General features: G+C 50.1%; 1 protein-coding gene across 7 annotated transcripts in view; it reads right to left on the reverse strand.

The window, feature by feature from the left end:
* GRAMD1B (GRAM domain containing 1B) overlaps nt 1-20,757 on the reverse strand; it is a 243,764-nt gene that overhangs the window by 117,914 nt on the left and 105,093 nt on the right. For 5 of the 7 annotated variants that reach the window (XM_046014344.1, XM_046014341.1, XM_046014343.1 and 2 more), the window contains exon 2: nt 16,246-16,323. In XM_046014344.1, coding sequence (XP_045870300.1) covers nt 16,246-16,323 — 78 coding nt within the window. The remainder of the gene's footprint in view (nt 1-16,245; nt 16,324-20,757) is intronic. The other 2 variants (XM_046014342.1, XM_046014346.1) reach the window with 1 other exon arrangement.

The raw sequence follows: 20,757 nt of genomic DNA on the forward strand, positions 1-20,757 counted from the left end.
GTCCAGGCCACGCCCCCTGCCTCCTGCCTGCTGAATGACACCCATCTCACTACTTGAGGGGATCTGGTGGCCACTCTCTCCTCTCAGCAAAGCCACTGCCAGCAGGGGGTGCTGGCGAGCCCAGCAGACAAAGAGCAAGGGAAGGTAAAGAACTCTTGTTGCTCAGGCCAACACGTAGAGGGCCTTCACCTGATACCAACAGAGAGATCAAAGTGACCACAGTTCTGTTCTGTGGTTTAGACATAATACTGAACCAAAAGAAAGCATCACAAATGTACTGGAACTTTCCTATAAGTAACCTGTTAGTTAAAAACCTACAGCACTTCTCAAAAATCAACAAGGCATATGAAACACACTCCAAACAAAAAAACAAACAAAAAAACCACAAAACCCTATTTGGCTCTCAGGCATATTTGACTGAATCACTCAGAGTCACTGGGGTCTATTCCCTCCTTGTCAATTTGTCTTCTGTTTCGTCTGGCTTGAAGCTTTGTCACAAATCGTCTTCATTAACGGACTCACTCACACACTCCTTATCTGGAGCTTCAGGTCCAGGAGACTGGGGAAGAAAGATCCATCCAACATAAGGAAAAGCAAAAGGTTCAGTGCTGGGCGCCCCAAGTGTCCCAAAGGCCACATGGATGCTCTCTCAAGGGGAAGTCATAAAAGGAGGCTCTGGAGTTGAATCTCAGATCTACCATTTATAAGGAATGACAGTGGAAAACCTAAGATCTTACAGGCCTGTTTTCATAGTTAAGTAAGAAAGAACATGGAAAGCACACTGCTGAACACATAACAGACTTTCAAAATAGCCAATTACTATTAGTCATAACAGATAATACCTTGGAACTTTTATGGTGCCCACAGACTAAGTCCACGGACATTCTGTGTTCTCTTAGATTTGCTCACCACATTTGTACCCCTTCTGTAGTCTCCCCTAAATCTAAGTTTCTTTACTGAAAGAAACCCCAATTAATTTCCTTTGATTTCCCACTATGGAAGTTATTCACAAAGAGGCAGATGACCGCTTGATGTAGGGGATTGAAGAAGAAATTCACAACTGAGAAAGGAGCAGAGAGGATCAGCCTCCTTAAATCCCTTCTTCAGGTCGCCTCTGCAGATCTAGGTCCCACCTCCCATTTATAAGGACAACTGAGAGACACTCTCAGCCAGACGCCAAGTCCACCCATTCATTGAGACGCCAAGAAAAGGAAACCCCGGTGTTTCACTTCTAGAGGGAAAGGAGTTCAACAGAGACAACTGTTCACTCCGTGGATCCCCCTAACGAGTCTGTCCTGGGGCCACACGAATCAATTCAGTGTTTCAAGCCTAGCCCTGGTTCTCCCGAGGGACTCCCCCATCCAGCTCACATACCAGAGACACAAGGGAGTGTTAGTATCTGGGGGCCAGGAGCGGAGGTCCCCAGGTGCCATCCACAGCCTCAAACCCTCTTCCAATCCCGGGACAATCTGCACCGGGGTTATGAGGGGTTTCTCCCATCTGGACAGAGACTTTAACCTTCAGACTAGGGAACGGCGAAGAGGGAGGGGGCCCAGTAGGGAGCTGCCTGCTGCTCACCCGCCCGAAGATAAGAAGAAAAGCAGCATTGAGCAACCTGCAAAGTTGGTGACAGATAAGATGAAATGATTAATTTAATTATATATCCCCACCCTGCCCACCTCTCCCCCTGCTGCAGAACCAGGATTCTTGGGCTATGCAGCAAACAGCTGTGGGAGAACAGAAGCGATGTACTGATACCAGGGCCCCTGAGGGCATTAAAAAGGCGCCATGGGTCTGCCAGAGGCTCCCTAGGACACTGGGCTCTCCCTGTCCCATGACCACTCACTATTAAATTGCGTACTTGATGTTCACTAGAGCAGAGTTAACAGGAGGCTTCTGACCACGGGTCACGTTTCTCCGAGCACGGTTCAAGACCCCCAGAGTCAGAATCGCTTGGGATGCGTGTTAACTATGCAAGTTCCTAGGCCCACCCCAGTCCACAGAGCTCAGAACTGGAGAGAGGGGCCTAGGAATCTGCACACTGGATAAGCCCTGCATGCGATCTCAACACTTCGTATGGCCATTCTGGTCTCCCGAGGAGGCGGCTTCTCATGATCAAGGGGCATGAGCACTCACGGGGGCAATGCAGGAAGGGAAGTATTAGAACTTACATATATCTCTATTTCTTTCTATCTCATCCTTGTAAAATGTCTGCTTTATTACATAATAAGCAAAATATTCAGTACAGCAGTGCATGTATATAACTTATATAAATGCATTCACACGTGCATATATATGTATGTGTGAATGTGTGTATATATGCGTGTATATACACACGTGTGTGTTTGTGTATATGGTGGAAATATGTATATATATTGGTGGAAACAGCTCAAAAACGTTTCACTGACTCAGGTTTGCAACCAAGTTAGAGTATCAACTTCTGGTACAATGACTTATTCATCGCCTAGAAGGGAAAGCAGGGTGTGGTCTCCGCAAACAGGTGCTCTGAGCTCCCATCATTCTTCCGTACCATGCTGGAAGGAGAACTCCGGGATTCTGGCCTCCAACTGCACCTCAAGACTGGATAAGAGGGAGACAAAGGAGGCAGCAGGGCAGGGCAAGCTGGAGGCGGAGTCTCGGCCGAGCCCCGGGGTACTGTCACCCACTCACATTCCTTCTCCACTCCCACTGGTAGGAGGATGGGATTTCTCCCCAGCAGGAGGTGGGGAAGCTGGGGAACGAGGTTTACCATCTGCCTGCCTGCCGGTTGTTCAAATCCAGATCCCAACTCCAGCACCGGCAGAGACAGCACGGTTTGCCGAGCTATAATTAACAGCCCCTCTCTCCGGCAGGAAAGGAGAAATGCTGGAGTAGGAGAAATGCGGAGCAGGTGACGGTTACACCTGCAGACAGTTCTGCTGACGGCCGCAGACCCAGCCAGGCTGGCCAAAGAGGAGCTACTCGGGGAGGGAGGGGAAGAAGACAGGAGCACCCCCTCGCTTCTCTGCCTAGACCTAAAATGAGGTGCTTCCCTCTCCTGTTCAAACACCATGTGTGCGGTCTGTCCAAGACCATGCCGTCACCTAACCAGGGGTGTATGTGGATCCGAAGAAGAATATAGGAGGGGCAGTCGCAAGCTACTGACTACGACCATGAAAATGTCACAAAGATTAACAGATACAGAAGGGCTAGTCAGTGGCCCTCCATTTGGGGCACAGCTACACAATCCTGTGATCACAGAACGTGAGAGCTGGCAAAAATCCTCAGACAGTGGGGCGCCTGGGTGGCTCAGTCGGTGAAGTGTCTGCCTTTGGCTCAGGTCATGATCCCGGGGGTCTGGGGATGGAGCCCCGCACCGGGCTCCCTGCTCAGCGAGGAGTCTGCTTCTCCCTCTGCCTGCTGTTCCCCTGCTTATGCTCTCTCCGACAAATAAAATCCTTAAAAAAAAAAAAAAAAAGGAAAAAGCCTTAGACAGTTACTCATGTGCTCATTAACCGATCTCTCGTGAGATTTGGGCCCTAGTCGGGGAGACGAGACAACCAGGCCAACCGATACATACAGTGACAACACGATCAGCGCTCAGATGGAAATCAGCTGGGAAAGTAAGGACCCGGGTTTATGGGACTGGCCTCCCTGGCCATGGTGGTCTTGTTCATGCCTTAGCCTAGCCAAGGCCTCCCGCTGCCAGACAGCTCTCAGGAGCTCAAAACTCCCCTTCCACTTCCTCACAGGCTTGGCCCCAGGCTACCAAAAAGGACACATCATATCATTTACTGTTTCCAGACACAGGGCTAAGACCTTCTCCCATTTTATCTCATTTTGACCCCCACAGTCTCCACAAAGTGGACACAGTTTTCTCCGTTTTTGTTTTTTTTTTTTTAAGATTTTATTTATTTATTAGAGAGCGAGCACAGGCACTGGAAACAGCAGGCAGAGGGAGAAGCAGGCTCCCCACTGAGCAGGGAGCCCGATGTGGGGCTCGATCCCAGGACCCCGAGATCATGACCCAAGCCAAAGGCAGACACCTAAGTGACTGAGCCATCCAGGTGCCCCCACCGTCTCCATTCTTTTTTTTTTTTTAACTAAACTTGTTTTATTTTTTTTTTAAGATTTTATTTATTTATTTGACAGACGGAGATTACAAGTAGGCAGAGAGGCAGGCAGAGAGAGAGGCAGAAGCAGGCTCTCTGCAGAGCAGAGAGCCTGATGCGGGGCTCGATCCCAGGACCCTGGGACCATGACCTGAGCCGAAGGCAGAGGCTTTAACCCACTGAGCCACCCAGTCTCCAGACTGGGCCCACCACCGTCTCCATTCTTAAGGAAGGAAACGTTCAGAGAGGCCAGAATGATTTTGTGAGAGCTCCATAACCAATAAGTACTAGAGCCAGAGCCCACCGAAAGATCGTGGAGTCTCCAACACTCTCCTGAGTTCCACAGGACCCCAGAGGGAAGCTGGCCTCTGTCACCAGCAGTGACAGAGGCACCTCAGGGGGAATCCCTCATTCGGCCATAGCATGTTGGATGTCTGCTGTGTGCAGGCAACCTGGGTGGTCGGTACCTGAGAAGTCACCTCCTAAGAGTAAGGACTCAGTCTCTATTCACTGCCCTCCAAACTTCTGCCATGAGAACACCCCAGGGGAGACAACTCTTATCAAAAGATGGCTAAGCACTCATGGGCATCCACGCCTGTGGGTGTTTGCACACGGGCCTGTGTGACACAGAATCAGATCAAGTCATCTACAACACCTCCAGCCCCAATCGACCTCTGAAATCTATTCAGTCTCTCGCCACCCTCCCTCCACTTGTCCATCTTTCCTTCCCCTTACTGCTATATTCCTCTTCACAAAAACACACCCAGAAACCTGCCCGTAAGCTGACATGCCGCCCTCTCTCCAACAGCCGTCAGCCTCTCTCCAACAGCCTCTGAGTTTCTCCTCTGGCCTTGGGGGCTGGAGCGTCTTTCTCCTCTAGGACACCTCCTCTCTTCTTGTTGCGGAGGCCAAGGGGGCATGGCCACCACGGAGCACCTGCCCACGGTTTGGCCAGTGAGGAGGAGCCACACCTGGAGAGAGCGCCCCCCACCCTGCTTATCCTCTGACCTCCCCGACTGCCTACTCGAGCAGCTCTGGGGTCAGGGCAGAGGCCCCAGTGACCACCTGTAAGAAGTGAACACGTGACGTCCACAGCCCCGAATGCCTCCCTCACAGGTTCCCTGTCACTGGAAGGGAAAGATCAGCACCCCAGAGACACCAGCTAGAATACAGCACCCTCCACAGCACCTCTCTCTTGCGACCTCCAAGTTCTTTACCAACTGAAGTAATCTACCACACAAGAAACAATCCTCCCTGGCCGGTTATGAAAAACCAGGAGAGCCACTAACCCCCTGGGCAGACACCCAGTAAGGCCCCATCAAGCATTCCATCCATTCCGACGAAGGGCCACCCAGCCTCTCCTGGTGGCACCCTTCTATCCTTGGCCTTCGGCCTCTTGCAACAGATCACTCCTCCCCACTCTTGAGGACCCGTCCCCCCTGGCAAAGAACTACCAGAGCCCCAAACACGAGAGTCAACCCCGAAAGCTGCCTCTGTGAAGAGCCCCCGGTCATTCCCAACCAGCCCAAGGGCCAACTGGTCACGCTCTCACCTTCAGGGGGGGCCCCCCCCGCCACCTACTTGGCTCGGAGAAAGGACAGCTTTTTCCTCAGGGAGGAGACATGGTAGTGACAGGCTTGCCTGACGGCCGTGCTGCAAGAAACAACCTCGGAGTGCAGATTCTGTACCATGCTGGGCTCAGGGGAGGGCCCGCCACATGGTAGCCGGGACCTCAAGGGCTGGGGGCTCACTCCAGAGCTGCCTGGACGGGACTCGGCCTCTGCAGCTCCGTCAGCTGTCGGCTGAACTGCTTGCCCACAAGCCCTCCCAGCCCTGCTGGGCGATCCAACACCCGGGCAGGTGCAGGGCCCGGGGCAGGAGAGCCCGAAGCTCGGTGTCACCAGGATCCCCTCTGGCTTTGGCCCAAGCCACAGCTCCAAACAGAGCCCTCCTCCATCTTCCCACATCTGGCAGTGCTCTGGGCACTTGGTAAGTTTCCTCCTCCTCTTTGTCCTCAGACAGGGAGGCTGGAGCTCTACCTGCTTGTGATGTCAGCTGCTGGTGCGCGAGGGAGGGGGAGGGCTGGCGGGCCCTGCTCCCAGAGGGTTTGTACTGGGCTCCTTCCTCGTGCTGAGGGAACCTACTGCAGAGGTCGCCTGAGTGGCCGGCGGGCCGCGGGGAATTTGGGGGCCGGGCACGCAGATGGAGCTCAAGCACTCTGGAAGTAGGCTGTCTGGGGACAATTTCTGGGGTAGAAGCAGAACTGAAAGTATCCTTCCTTCTACCAGGAGGCTCTCCATTCTGGTGGTTAGACCCGAGCTGAAATCAGTTGAGCCTGCAACTCCGGAGGCCTGGCCTTTGGCCTCAAATTCCATTACTTTGGTTTCTCCATCTGTTCACTCGTGAATTCCACAAGCATCTGCTGAGCGCTTCCTCTGTGCCAGACAGAAGAGATACGGTCTCTGTCCTCCGGGGTCTCGTGGGCCGGTGGGGGGGAGACAGAGAAGTGAACCGGACAGCGCAAACCATGAGGCAAGTGCTGGACAAATGAACCACAGCCCAGCACTCCACCTGTAAGACGGGTCCCATAACACGTGCCCTCCCTAGCGCACCTGGAAGAAACGAGGTGAGTTCCGGGGAGACAGGTAAGACGGGAACGTTCGCCTTTCCAGCGAGTGAGAGAAAAGGTGATGCAAGAAATCTCCAAATTGAGGCATATGGGTGGCTCAGTGCATTAGGCCTCTGCCTTCGGCTTAGGTCATGATCTCAGGGTCCTGGGATGGAGCCCCGCATCAGGCTCTCTGCTCAGCGGGGAGCCTGCTTCCTCCTCTCTCTCTGCCTGCCTCTCTGCCTATTTGTGATCTCTCTCTCTGTCAAATAAATAAAATCTTTTAAAAAACTTAAAAAAAAATTAAAAAGAAATCCCCAAATTAACCATACAAAGCTCACACTATTCTCATTCCCCCTCCTTTGATGTGAGGAAATCATCTCATTTCCCACGACACAGAGAAGACGGTCCTGCCGCTATTCACCCCCTCACCTTCCCACCACGTGGCGTGGAAACTCACTTGCATCCACCTCCATTAGGATCTGGTCCAGGCCAATCCTTCCACCTGTGATCGAGATCTTTCCTTGCCTCCTCCGAAACCTTGCTTTCTTATCTCCTGTAGGGGCCACCAGCGCACTGACCAAGTCGGAATCCCAGAACTAACTCCCAAGACCTCCCTTCTCACACCCTAAATCCAATCCATCACAAGTCCTGGACATTTGAATCCCCTTGAAATGTATCCCAAATTCATCTACTTCTTTTCTTTTCTTTTTTTTTTTTTTCCCCCTCCACAACTACCATCCCAATCCAAGCCATCAATATCCTTTAACTGGACTCTACTGCAATGGCTTCCGGGCTGCCCCAGGTGCTCCCTCTGCAGCCACCTTTCCTCCACACTGCAATCTTCAGAATGCAAATCTGATGCTGTCAGCTCCCTTCTTAAAGACTCCTAGTGACTTGGGGCGCCTGGGTGGCTCAGTGCGTTGGGCCTCTGCCTTCGGCTCAGGTCATGATCTCAGGGTCGTGGGATGGAGCCCCGCATCGGGCTCTCTGCTTAGCAGGGAGCCTGCTTCCCCCTCTCTCTCTGCCTGCCTACCTGTGATCTGTCAAATAAATAAATAAAATCTTTAAAGAAAAAAAAAAGATTTGCAGTGGCTTCTGGGTGCTCTCCACATAAAGATTCAAGCCCTTGTCATACTCCACCCCTCTCCGAGACCCCAGCCCAGCTCTAGCATGCCCCACCCATGTCATCTGCCTCCTGCTCACCTCAAACTCCTCCTCCCTTCCCGTCTCAGCTCAACCCCTCCATCCTCGCCCTGCTCCCTCCATCCTCTGTCTGGTCCATGGACACATGCGAGCTCCTGGAACCCTTCCTCCAATGCCCACATCCAGGTTTGTACTTTCTAAATCATACTCTTAGTCCTGTTCATCCTGTCTCTTCAGGGAGACTGGGAACTCAGTGAGTAGCTAGCGCACAATGGCTGAGTGTTTACTGAGCACATGAATGAACCACGTCCTCTGTTCAAACTCACACCATTGACCTACCAGTTTCCACTTCAGATTTAGAAAGGGCTGTGTCGGGACACCTGGGTGGCTCAGTGGGTTAAAGCCTCTGCCTTTGGCTCAGGTCATGATCTCAGGGTCCTGGGATCGAGCCCCGCATCGGGCTCTCTGGCATCAGGCTCTCTGGCATAGGGCTCTCTGCTCAGCGGGGAGACTGCTTCCCCTCCTTTCTCTCTGCCTGCCTCTCTGCCTACTTGTGATCTCTGGCAAATAAACAAATAAAATCTTTAAAAAGAAAAAAAAAAAGATTGTGCTTATCTTACGTGCCTCTTTCCTCTTTGATTCTGCCTTCTTGAGTCTGTTATTTTTTTTTAAGATTTTTATTTATTTATTTGACAGACAGATTACAAGTAGGCAGAGAAGCAGGCAGAGAGAGTGGAAGAAGCAGGCTCCCTGCTGAGCAGAGAGCCCGATTCGGGGCTGGATCCCCTGGGAGCATGACCTGAGCCGAAGGCAGAGGCTTTAACCTACTGAGCCACCCAGGCACCCTGAGTCTGTTATTTCTGTCTCCTACTTTTCCCAGCTGCAGTGAGCAATATTTTGCAAATTCCTTCTTTCTTTGCCTTCTGCTTACACTCTGCTGACTCTAAGACTCTTGTCTCGACTACATTTTCATTTCCAAACAAGTAATATTAGTTCTGTCTCGGGATGCCTGGGTGGCTCAGTTGGTTAAGCGTCTGCCTTCAGCTCGGGTCATGATCCCAGCGTCCTGGGATCGAGTCCCGCATCAGCCTCTCTACTCGGCATGGAGCCTGATTCTCCCTCTACCTGCTGTTCCCCTCTGTAGGTGTGCTCTCTCTGTGTCAAATAAATAAAATCTTAAAAAAAAAAAAATTAGCTCTGGGAGCACCTGAGTGGCTCTGTACGTTAAAGCCTCTGCTTTCAGCTCAGGTCATGCTCTCAGGGTCCTGGGATCGAGTCCCGCATCAGGTTCTCTGCTCAGCAGGGAGCCTGTTTCCCACTCTCTCTCTCTGCCTGCCTCTCTGCCTACTTGTGATCTCTGTCTGCCAAATAAATAAATAAAATCTTTAAAAAAAAATATTAGCTCTGTCTCCTGAGCTTTAAACAGGTATAGCCAACTGGCTGGTTTCTCTCCCCACCTACACACTCGACATGTCTAAGTTAAACTCACCGCCACCCCTGCTCTTCAAATTCTTCCCCCTTTACTCAACATTTTAATAATGATAAATATAATATTAATAACAATAGCAAGCACATATATAATACGAGCCATGTGCCAGGCACTGTTCTATGCTAATTATCATAGACACAAACATACAAGCTCCTCCCAGGAACTCATGTGGTATAAATCATTACCATACCCATTTTATAGATAAGGAGACTGAGGCACAGCGGTGGAGTGGTTTGCCCAGGATGACACATCATGTACTTGGAAGCACCATCAGAGCCCAGGCAGGAATTTAACCTCTGGCCTGTGCTGCCTTTTATTTGCTGCCCCTGCTAGAGAGCTTAGGTTCATACCAGGTGCCCTCCTCAACCCAGCTGTAGACAAGCTTTGTCAAACCTACTTAACAAATTTCTTCTTTAACCAGTTCCTCCTTTTCTGTCCCCACTAGTCTAATTCAGAAATGCCTTCATCGGGTCTTGGCTTAAATGTCACCAGGTCAGTAAGCTGTCCCTTCCTACCCAACTTAGTGTTACTCCAAAAAGCTCCGGCCCACTGTACCACCCTTTCCCATTTTCTTTATAACCGCTGCTACTGCTGGATGCTTTCTTCTTCACTTGTTTGTTGAAACCCACTTCCACCCACTACAATGTGAGCACCATGAGAGGGGAGACAACTCTTAGCCTAACACTTAGCCTATTCATGGCTACAGCCCCCAACGCCTGTAAGAGTAGCCAGCATATAGTATGTGCTCACTAAATGTGTTAAATAGGGAACGGATGGGTAAATAATTGTCAGGTTCCTTCCCTGTCTGCCTTCAACATGAGCCGCCTAAATCCATCTCTCCCAGTAGGACCAAAATGACTTTTCTCCCCAAGAGTCTCTGCAAGGTGACCTAGGAACCCCCATGCTCAGAATCTCGCCCTCATTTCTCCTCCTCTGTCTCCTATAAAGAAGCCCACTCTGTCATGGCAGGCTATGGCGTGGTGAGGCACGTACCTGCCTACCTGGGCAAAGATGAGGGCTAGCCACTCACCAGCTCCCCACCACCGGCCACGATCGGCAGCAACACTCAAGTATTTGAAGTCCCTGAACACGCCTGACTTTCTCCCACCTACGTGCTTATGTACGTCTTGTTCCCTCGCCTGGGAATGCTGCCCATGGAAAGACTCCTACTCAGCCTGCAGCTCTCAGCAGAGTACAACTCCTTCCATGGAGGGAGCCTTTCTGGGTTTCCCGGCCCCCTCTTCCCTCTCCCCTGCCCTCACCCCAAGTACAGTGGCCGTGCTACTTTGCAACAAATCTGGGGGCTCCGCTGAGCCTCCATTCCCTACACTCTAACATAAAGACTGTTAACAGCCCCTCTGTGACAGGGTTGTTGAGAGGATTACATTTCAAAGCGCATGCAAGATTCATACTGGCTAGGCACCTTAGCGTCCAAATTCTTTAGTTTTATTACTTTATACGAAATCCTGTGTCTGTTATCACATTCTACCGTATTTGCGTACTTACAGGAACGTCTCACCAGGAGACAAGAAGATGCGCAAGGGGAAATCCCATGCCTTCATCTCTTTATCCTTGGTGTCCATATCTGACATTTCAAGGGCGATCAATATTCTACAAGTCCTCTGTCTCCGCTTCTTCAAGGACAGCAGAGCGCAGATCATTAGGAAAGTGAAATCTCATGCCATCCTCGTCATAGCAGGTATCTCTTACTAAGCACCTACTGAGAACGGGGCGGCACTTTACACATGTTATCTCATTTATTCCTCCCAAGGAAAGACTTTTTACAAACGAGTAAACTGAGGCTGAGCAAAGATGAGTAAGTTGCTTCTAAAGATGCAGTTAATAAGGAAGATGGGAGTCAATCCCAAGTCCATTTTGACTTCAGGGATTTCACTCTTTCTAGTACACCATGACGCCCACCAGCAGTGAGCCTCTAGACATCCTTTCATTTTATTTCTTAAGATTTATTTATTTGTTTTAGAGAAAGAGAAAGAGGGCACACACAGGCACAGGAGCTGGGGGGCCAGGGAGCAGACTCCCCTATGAGCGAGGAGCCCAATACAGGGCTTGATCTCATGACCCTAAGATTATGACCTGTCTTGAAACCAAGAATCAGACGCTCGATGAACTGAGCCACCCAGGCGCCCTGAGCCGCTACACATCTTGCAGCCTGGACTCCAGCAGGCTCCCCAGCATCCTGCAGACACTTAGCAAAGGTCTGGGGTGCACATACCTGCACACAGGGACAGACACATGAACCCAGGCAGCCCAGCCTCGGTGCTTGGTTACATCCCAGCCGTGCCCAGGTCTCCATCCTCCTACACGGAAAGGCTTCCTTGTCAACCAGGACCAAGTTCTGTTGAAACTAACATTTTGTACATAAACCGTCCTCAGTGAAACAGCTTCTTTTTCTACACCTCTGGCTTTGACAGTTCCTACCATCACGTGAATGTACAAAATAAAGATCTGGCTACGTGAGAAACCCTGACAGTTGGTCCGGTTTGGGCTGAACCTGGGAGCCAGTGTCTTTTAAGTGTATCCCTGGCTTCACCTAGAAGCATGAAAATAGATTTACTAGCCCACAGTTGATTACACACACACACACACACACACACACACACACAATACAGACTTTGGAGAAGGTGGGTCTATTCTTTCTACTGGAAACCTGAGTTCCTGTCTCTGAGACAGTCCTCATTTCTGATTCTCTTCCTGCAATCACTCTTCTTGATGCACACCTGCCCAGGAAATGATTGCCTCCCTGCACCCGCCCACCGCCTGCCCCTATTATGGTCCCAAAGGCTTTCTCCTTCAGGAATCAACACTGATGTGAACGAGGAGGAAAACTGTCAGAAGCCCTTGGGTTTGGATGCCATTTTGCGGCATCTCCTCCTTTGCCATCAGGTGGACATTCGTTAAACTACAAGATGGGCACGAGTGTGTCTCTAAATATCCCATCTGTTCTGAACCTTGTACAAGAAAAAGAAAAATCGGTGTCTTATTGAACAGCTGAAAGTGTACATCATACTGAAGGATTAGAATTTTTATCTTTAAGACACAAGTAATCGATGTTCATTTTTCTTCCCTTTTTGCCTGTTTTGTGAAACTGTCCCTCTTCCTGGAACTGACCACATGGTATGAAGAATTAGGGGCAACCACAGAAAAGGGTCCAGGCCACCCGCCTCCTACCTGATCATTTTCGATCCATAATACCTGCTCCGCGGCCTCCCAGGGGAGTCGCGAGAATACATGAGATCACACAAAGGCCTCGCCTCTGCTGGAAATGCCACCACAACCAGCAGGGCGCACCGTCCACCAAATGGGGGCCCGGAGCAAGGAGACAGACCCTCGCCATGGCTGACAACCTCCCCGGGGTTTGGATCTCGTGCTTGACCCAGGCCAGGAGAACAGACAGGCATCCGAAACGCCCCGGAGAGTCTCTTAATTGGGTAAAAACATATTAGAGGAAGGATTAGGGGCAGAGTGTTGAGGGTTTGCTGTGAACCGAGGCTAGTGATTAATTAGCACTCCAGGGACCTGTTCTCTCCAGGAGAACCAACTGGATGCGAAGAGAAAAAAGACTTCATTCAGAATGGCCATGGTGAACACATTCCAGTCCTGAGTTTCTGAGGCAAAGGGTCCGCAGGGACCAGCACAGGAAGCGTATTTCTAATCAGACTTTGTTTCCCGTACTGTCCAAGGTGAGCTGATGCAAAATTATATCCACTGTCCACCATGAAGAGTTAGGGAGCCGTCAGGGGGCCAGGAATGGGAAGGACCAGGGAAGACATCTAGAGGACTTTTCTGGGCAGAGGTTTGGACTGGAGACCTTCTATAACATTTCATTTGGTTGAGGAACTGGGCAGAGAAGGAGCTAGAACAGAATTTATGGCAATATACAATCCCAAAGAGCAAACAAAAGGCAGGGCTTTCTCTAGTTGGCAAGCAGTCATGTCCTAGAGGGAGAGCTGAAGTTGCCTTGGGAAAAAACATAAGAGTCTACAACTCACCACCTGTTCCCTCTCTCCGAGGAAGGCCCCCAGGCAGCCGGGATAAAAGGAGTCGAGGAGCTGCCAGTCAGAATGCTGCTGGACAAGGATAAACTGGACCAACTGAAGACACTACGACCCGAAATGGACAGGACACTTCAGGAGATGTTTGACGCCCAAGCACAGGGAAGGGAGCTGGGCCAAGGGAACTCCTGGGTCCCTGCTAATTTTGCGAGTATGGTGGATGAATTCTGTGGGAGGCCACCATAAGGCTTGAGAGGAGGACCAAACCAGGCCCTGACTTGTGTCTCCTTTAAAGTCCGAATAGCCTAACAAAAGGCTTATTAGGATGGAAAAGTTGAGTTGCACTGAGAAAGGGTCTGTGCTCTGTGTTGCGTGCTTCCCTACATGACTTCCCACACGTTTACTAGTGAGATGAGAGCAATTTGGGTGGGGTCCTAAATTCTTAACTGGTCCTTGCTGTTCCAGCACAGCTCAAGGAACACTCTCAGGTTTGTTGTTACTTCTTTGTAATTATTATCTGAAGACAAAGACCACTGGCCTTGGAAGATCTGCATTTAGACCTTGAGAAGTAGTTAATGGGGAAGTCTGGAGGGTTTCATGCATATGTAACAAATTCTTTCGTAATTAATTAATGATGGACACTTCTTTGTAATTATTTCTGTTGGCTATATAATGCCTCGCTGCCCTGAATAAACTCGACACTGTTGGACATCCTCCTCAGTGTCCCTCCTGTCCCCATCACTTTGTCTCTTTAACTTCTTTTTACCATCCTCTTACCCTCACATTTCCTGCTCGATTTGTCGCGCCGGCTGCGACAGAATTCCAGAAAGCAATGGAAAGGGAGGGTAGGCCACTCAAGAGAGAGAACTGCCATGGGATTGTCACTGATTAAGCATTTTTTTTAATGATTTTATTTATTTATTTGACAGAGAGAGATCACAAGTAGATAGGCAGGCAGAGAGAGAGAGAGAGAGAGGGAAGCAGGCTCCCTGCTGAGCAGAGAGCCCGATGCGGGACTTGATCCCGGACCCCAAGATCATGACCTGAGCCAAAGGCAGCGGCTTAACCCACTGAGCCACGCAGGCGCCCCTGATTAAGCATCTTGACAAGAATGATTAGTCTTTGCCCCTGGTGGCCCTTTGCCTTCTCTCTGCTCTGTTTGAGTTGATAAGCTGGACTGATACTTGAGAACTGGGGTAGAACTACACAACTTTTTTTTTTTTTTTAAGATTTTATTTATTTATTTGACAGAGAGAGATAGCAGAATAAGTGGGAGAGGGAGAAGCAGGCTCCCTGTGGAGCAGAGAGCCCCATGTGGGGCTCGATCCCAGGACCCCGGGATCATGACCTGAGCCCAAGGCAGACGCTTAACAACTGAGCCACCCAGGCACCCCAAGAACTACACAATTTTATAATGTGAAGAGATAAGTACAAGGACTCCCCAAGCCCCACGCTCTTGGCGAGAGGGGCTCCCCTTATGACACACCATGCAGCTTTTGCTGGAACCCAAGGGATCCACTGTAATCACAGCGTTCATCCTTATCCTGAGCTGGAATCCTTCTCACTAGGCTCTCTCCACCTCTCACTCCATTTCTCAGATTTTCAGGTACTTTAGGAGTGGTGTTATACTCACTTTCTGCTTTCCAGGCTAAGCCACTCTCCCTTCTACCGATCCTTATCATCCATTATCATCCCGACCATTCCTTCTGCACTCTTCATTTATCAGTATCTACTTCCAAAGAACTGGACATGAGACACCAGTTATAATCCAAGTAGTACAGACCAGTGAGGTCTTTTTCCCTTTTTAATGAGCAAATCTGGACTTTCAAAGATAATCTTAAATCCTACATTTAAGAAACTATTCTAGGGGGCGCCTGGGCGAGCTCAGTCGGTGAAGCCTCTGACTTCAGCTCAGGTCATGATCTCAGGGTCCTGGAATTGAGCCCCGCATTGCGCTCGCTGCTCAGAGCGGGGAGCCTGCTTCTCCTTGTCCCGCTCCCCCTGCCTGTGCTCTATCAAATAAATATATAACATTTAAAAAAGAAACTATTCTAATATAGATTTTGAAGTACTAAATATAAATATATAAGCACCTTTCCTTTAAAAAAAAATGTGTCGTCTGCACCCATTGTTCCATGTGAAATACTGAATCCTGAGTCGGTCAGCCTCAGTCTTCTCTCTTGACCCCCACTCAGTGTCTGCCCTAGTCTGATAAATGATATAGAAGTATGTTCTTCCTCCTCATCCAGTGCATTGACAAAAGCAGTAGACAGAGCGCCACCAAAAGCAGAGCCCTGTGGCATCCCGACGGAGACCTCTTTCTCGTTAGTTAACATCAGTCCAGTCACCCTTCGCGGGCACCGAAGCTTCCCTGCCACAACAGACCCCTCCGTCCACCGCGCAGGCCCTCCATGGAGCGGAGTCTCGTCCTTATATCCTGAGCGTTTAACTTGGTCGTACCATGAACCCTCCAGCCTGCACGTCAGGGTCTCATACTCACTGCCCCTCGCCTGTCCACCCTCCTTGACCTCTAACACCCACAGTCCACCTCTGTCCTGCCATCCAGCTGGCACCCGCTGGCACACATCGGACCCGACCACAGCACTGCATGCAGCCACTAATACGCGCCTCGAGCCAAGCCCGCTCGCGCGTCTTCCCAGGATCTCGGGTTGGCCACAGGCTGACCTTGCTCCTAGATGAACAACAGAAGCCTTTAGAAGCCGTCTGTCTGCGCGGGCCCCTTCTCACTTCCTGGGTGAACATCCCGTCTCTCTGGCCAATCTGAGCACAAAGGCCTGGCAGCCTCCTCCCTCCTCCCCTCGCCCACGGTTCTCCCCCAGTGCCAGGAGGACGACTGCACTCCCACGTTTCAGCCCCTCCCTCCTCCCTTGGCCTTACCTTTCCTCCCGCGCTCTGGGACTCAGGAACCTGCTGGTATCATCGTCGTGGCTGCTCTGCTGGCTGCTCTGCTGGCTGCTGAAGACAGACACAGGATAGGAACCGTTAACCTTCTTTCTCAACACTGGGGGAGGTCATCTAGACAAAGAAACCACGTTACAAAATTTCAAAGATACAAGTTCCCCCATGTGACTTTACGCAGGATGTACTGACAGGCCAGAGGCGGGAGGAGTGACACAATTTGGTACAAACCCCACCCATCACATCTGAGGCCTAAGAGGAAGATCCTGACGTTCCCTGATTCTTCCCTTTCTACACAGTCTTGGGGAGCAAATGCCTCCAGCATTTTCTATACTCGGGCCTCTTAATCTGTAGAGCAGGGTAACAAGCCCATTCTTCCTCAATGTCCCTGGAGACTCCAGAGGCAGGTACAGACTGGGAGGGTGGGGGGAACTGCAGCAGGGAGAAACACTTGGTGGGGGCAGAGGTCTGCAGGCGGCTTCTCTGCCTCCTGGGAGGGCAGAGCAAGGTTGAGGATAGAGGCGGGATTCGAGGGTAAGTCCCTCCACTCCTGAACACCCTTCAGGCAAGATGATTCTAGGTAGGCCTTCGATGCACAGAGCTCTGCTCTTTAAAATGCCTTTCATGGGAATTACGTGGAATTCGTCCCTCTTTCATCTTACTTGAGAGGGAAAAAAAGTTGTCCAGGCACCTTATGACTGCTAACTAAACACACCGATTTTTATTGTTATTCATTAACTAATCCAAGCATCTGATCAGAAGTCAATAAACTCTAGCCCTCCAGGCCAAACCTGAAGCTGCCCATTGTTTCTTTCTACTGCCCTTTGAGAATGTTTGTTTTTTAAATGATTAGGGGGAAAAGTCAAAACAACAATAACATCTCCGGGACACAAGAGAATTGTTATGAAATTAAAACTTCAGAGTCATGAATAAAGTTTTATTGGAACATGGCACACCCGCTCATTTACATATCCTCTGGGGCTGCCCTGTCAAGGAAGAGCGAAGGCAGAGCTGAATAAGCAAGTCGTGAGTTCATTAGACCTGCAAAGTCTCAAGTATTTATTATCTGGCCCCTTACAGAAAAAGCTAGCAAACCCCTGCTTTGCAGAAAGTCTATTAATAACAAATTCCTATAACCATAAATGTCACTATAACCCAGGCTCCAGTAGAACCCAATTGTTTCCTTGTTCTGATGGACGGCTCAGCACAAAAGAAATCACTGATCTCCAGGGACTGCATTCCTCAGATGAGACCCCCAGGTCAGCTGAAACTCTGCAGTCTGGCAGGGTGAAAGCTTGCCCCCATCCCTGTGCACTCTCTCCCAAAGTGGGATGTGATTTTTTGTGGTCACACTTACCACTATGCTCTTAGGCTCTGTTCTTTCAGCAAGAAGTAAACGAACTTAGAAGCAACTTGTACCAAATTTTCAAGCACATACATACACCAGAAATCAGAAGAGCACCAAACACAGACAGCCTCCAATTGCCTGGCGGAACCCAAGTCCTTTCTCTTTCATTTAGTCTACTCGAACCACTTTTGTTCCTACTTATTCCCTGTGGAGTGGTTCCTCCGCCTTCCTGTCCCCCTTTGTGAGGTCTCAAAGACTCGCCCATTAAAAACTCCTCCTCAGGACTGCCCAGGTGGCTCAGTGGGTGGGTTAGGTCTCTGCCTTTGCTTGGGTCATCTCAGGGTCCTGGGATCGAGCCCCACATCCAGCTCTCTGCTTTGCGGGGAGCATGCTTCCCCCTCTCTCTCTCTGCCTGCCTCTCTGCCTACTTGTGATCTCTCTGTCAAATAAATAAATAAGATCTTAAAAAAAAAAAAAAGACAAAACTCCTCCTCACAAAATTGTGCCACAGTGTTGTTGACCCATGGGATTTCTTACACTGGGACCAACTTGTTATAATGCATCGGGCACGGAATCTCCTACAGAACCTGGGATACGTGTTGTACTAGGGTAAGGCCAACCTCAGCTGATTGGAACTCAAATTCCAAACCAGACCGGGCAAGCATAATGAGAGGAATGCCAGTCTACATCACCAGCAGCGCGTGCCAGGCGGATTGGAACAGCCAACGGCAGTCAACCAACCCAGAGGACCAAGATCAGCATTACAGCGTCTTCAAAGAAGAGACTTGGCTTGGACTCCATTTTCACCTGGTTCCTCCTTCTCACCCTATCCTCTCTCTGGCAATCAAAACTTCAAGCTAATCAAGGAGCTCCCAGAATTAAATGACGATGTACCAGGGTTTCAGAAAAGTAATTCTGAGTGGCTGTTCGCAAGCTGCCCCACTAGGTGGCACTGCTGACTTCCAAACCAGAACTGAAGCCATTCCCTCACTTCCAAAACCCAAACCAGAAGCCACCTTCTAGTGCCCCCTTTTGGCCTGCCCCTTGCTCAGGAAGCAGTGCAGAGGGTGGAGATGAAAGCGCCAAAGGCTCTCCTCCAGACGGTTTACTGGTTCTAAATCACCAAGAAACATTAACGTGCATGCACTTGACAAATATTTATGTAATGCGGTCCGTGGGCACATACGCCAACAAGAGGCGCCATCAGGCAACGGTTTTTAAATCACCAAGAAACATTAACGTGCATGCACTTGACAAATATTTATGTAATGCGGTCCGTGGGCACATACGCCAACAAGAGGGCCATCAGGCAACGGTTTTAAGTCCAGGCTCCAGAACACACTGCCTGGGATCGAATTCACACTCCTCTGCGCCCGCGTTACCTGACTCCCAAGCAAATGATTTAATGCCATTTTCCTTACCTACAAAATGGAAGGTCCATGTTAGCGGTGATAGTTCTGACCTTACAGGGCTGTTGCGAAGATTAAAGAATGAACATATGGGAAGCATGGAGAACAGCGTGTGCTGCTATGAGCTGCTGTGTGTGTGTTACTGTCATTCGTGTTCTTACGGTGTAAGGCGTCATTTTGTGGGTCCTGGACCATAAAGACATGAGTCAGGGAAGGATCCTGTGCTCACAGTGTTTACAGTCTGGAAAGGAAGAGTCAATGTACTTTACATTTAAGAGTAGGAAATCAGGGGCGCCCGGGGTCAGGGTGGGGGTGCTCAGCCGGTTAAAAGGCTGCCTTCAGCACAGGTCAAAATCCTAAGGTCCTGGGACTGAGTTCCACATAAAGTCCCACAATGGGCTCCCTGCTCGGCAGGGAGCCTGCTTCTCCCTCTACCTGCTGCGTGCCCCCCAACCCCCGGATTAAAAAAAATAAAAACAAAAAGGTAGAAAATCCTAACTCTTAGAAGGAAATACTAAGTGTTCCAGAAACATAAAACACCAGGCCAGTAAGAGAAAGAATAAGAAAGACTGTCCTGACAACAAGGCTTTTAGTGCGGACACTTGAAATTCAGAGAGATTCAGAGAAATTCAGAGAAGACAATACATTCTAGGAGTGCCTGGGTGGCTCAGTCAGTTAAGCGTCTACCTTTGGCTCAGGTCATGATCCCAGGGTCCTGGAATCGAGCCCCGCATTGGCTCAGCAATCCCTGCTCAGTCCCTGCTCAGCAGAGCCTGCTTCTCCCTCTGCCCCTGCTCATGTACTTGCTCACACTCTCCTCTCTCTCTCTCACTCTATCTCAAATAAATAAATAAAATCTTAAAAAAAAAAGGGGGGGGGAAGACATTCTATTTTAGCTCCGTTTACCAAACACTTAATGTACCAGACACTGTGCTAGGAGACAGGGACATAATGGAGGCCCAGAGAAGGCGTGAGTATTGGCCACACACGGCGGCACCGCAACACTAGAAGACAGACAAGGTGCAGGGGGGCAGACACTCGTGTTGGGGGCAGCAGGGAACACACCAGGAAGGTGACACCAGAATAAGAGAGGAATCCCTGATGGCAACGGCCCTAAGGTACACAGAACCCCTCCTTTACAGCTCCTGGGAAGGGGCTGGTCCCCTGTCCTCCCATGTTTGGAACTTGTTTTTCAATAGTCTTAAAAAGTGAGATGGCCACCCACACACCCCTCTACTCCATCCCTGTTGAGATAATGTTGTTGAGCAGAATTTCCAGAGATTCAGGGACTGGCTCACCCTCTCACATCAACTCTTTCAACTCTTCTCTTAAATGAGCCTTTTCCTTTTTTTTTTTTTTTTTTAAGATTTTATTTACTTATTTGACAGAGAGGGACACACAGAGAGAGAGGGAACACAAGCATGGGAAGAGGAGAGGGAGAAGCAGGCTTCCCGCTAAGCAGGCAGCCTGACATGGGGCTCATCCCAGGATCATGACCTGAGCCAAAGGCAGATGCTTAAGGACTGAGCCACTCAGGCGCCCTTAAATGAGCCTTTTTAAACGATGCAGGCCCCCCGGGAATCTCGTTCTGCTCCCTAAGTGCATCTACCCGTCTTCTGAGGTCATGAAAAAAGCAACCACCAGACTAGGGTGTTCATGGATATGGAATACCAGAAGGTCAAGGGCCACCTCCCAACCAATCCGTTTTCATGAAGGCCTTGGTCGGCCTGGTTG

Source organism: Meles meles, chromosome 8 (assembly GCF_922984935.1).
Source record: "Meles meles chromosome 8, mMelMel3.1 paternal haplotype, whole genome shotgun sequence".
Lineage (NCBI taxonomy): Eukaryota > Metazoa > Chordata > Mammalia > Carnivora > Mustelidae > Meles > Meles meles.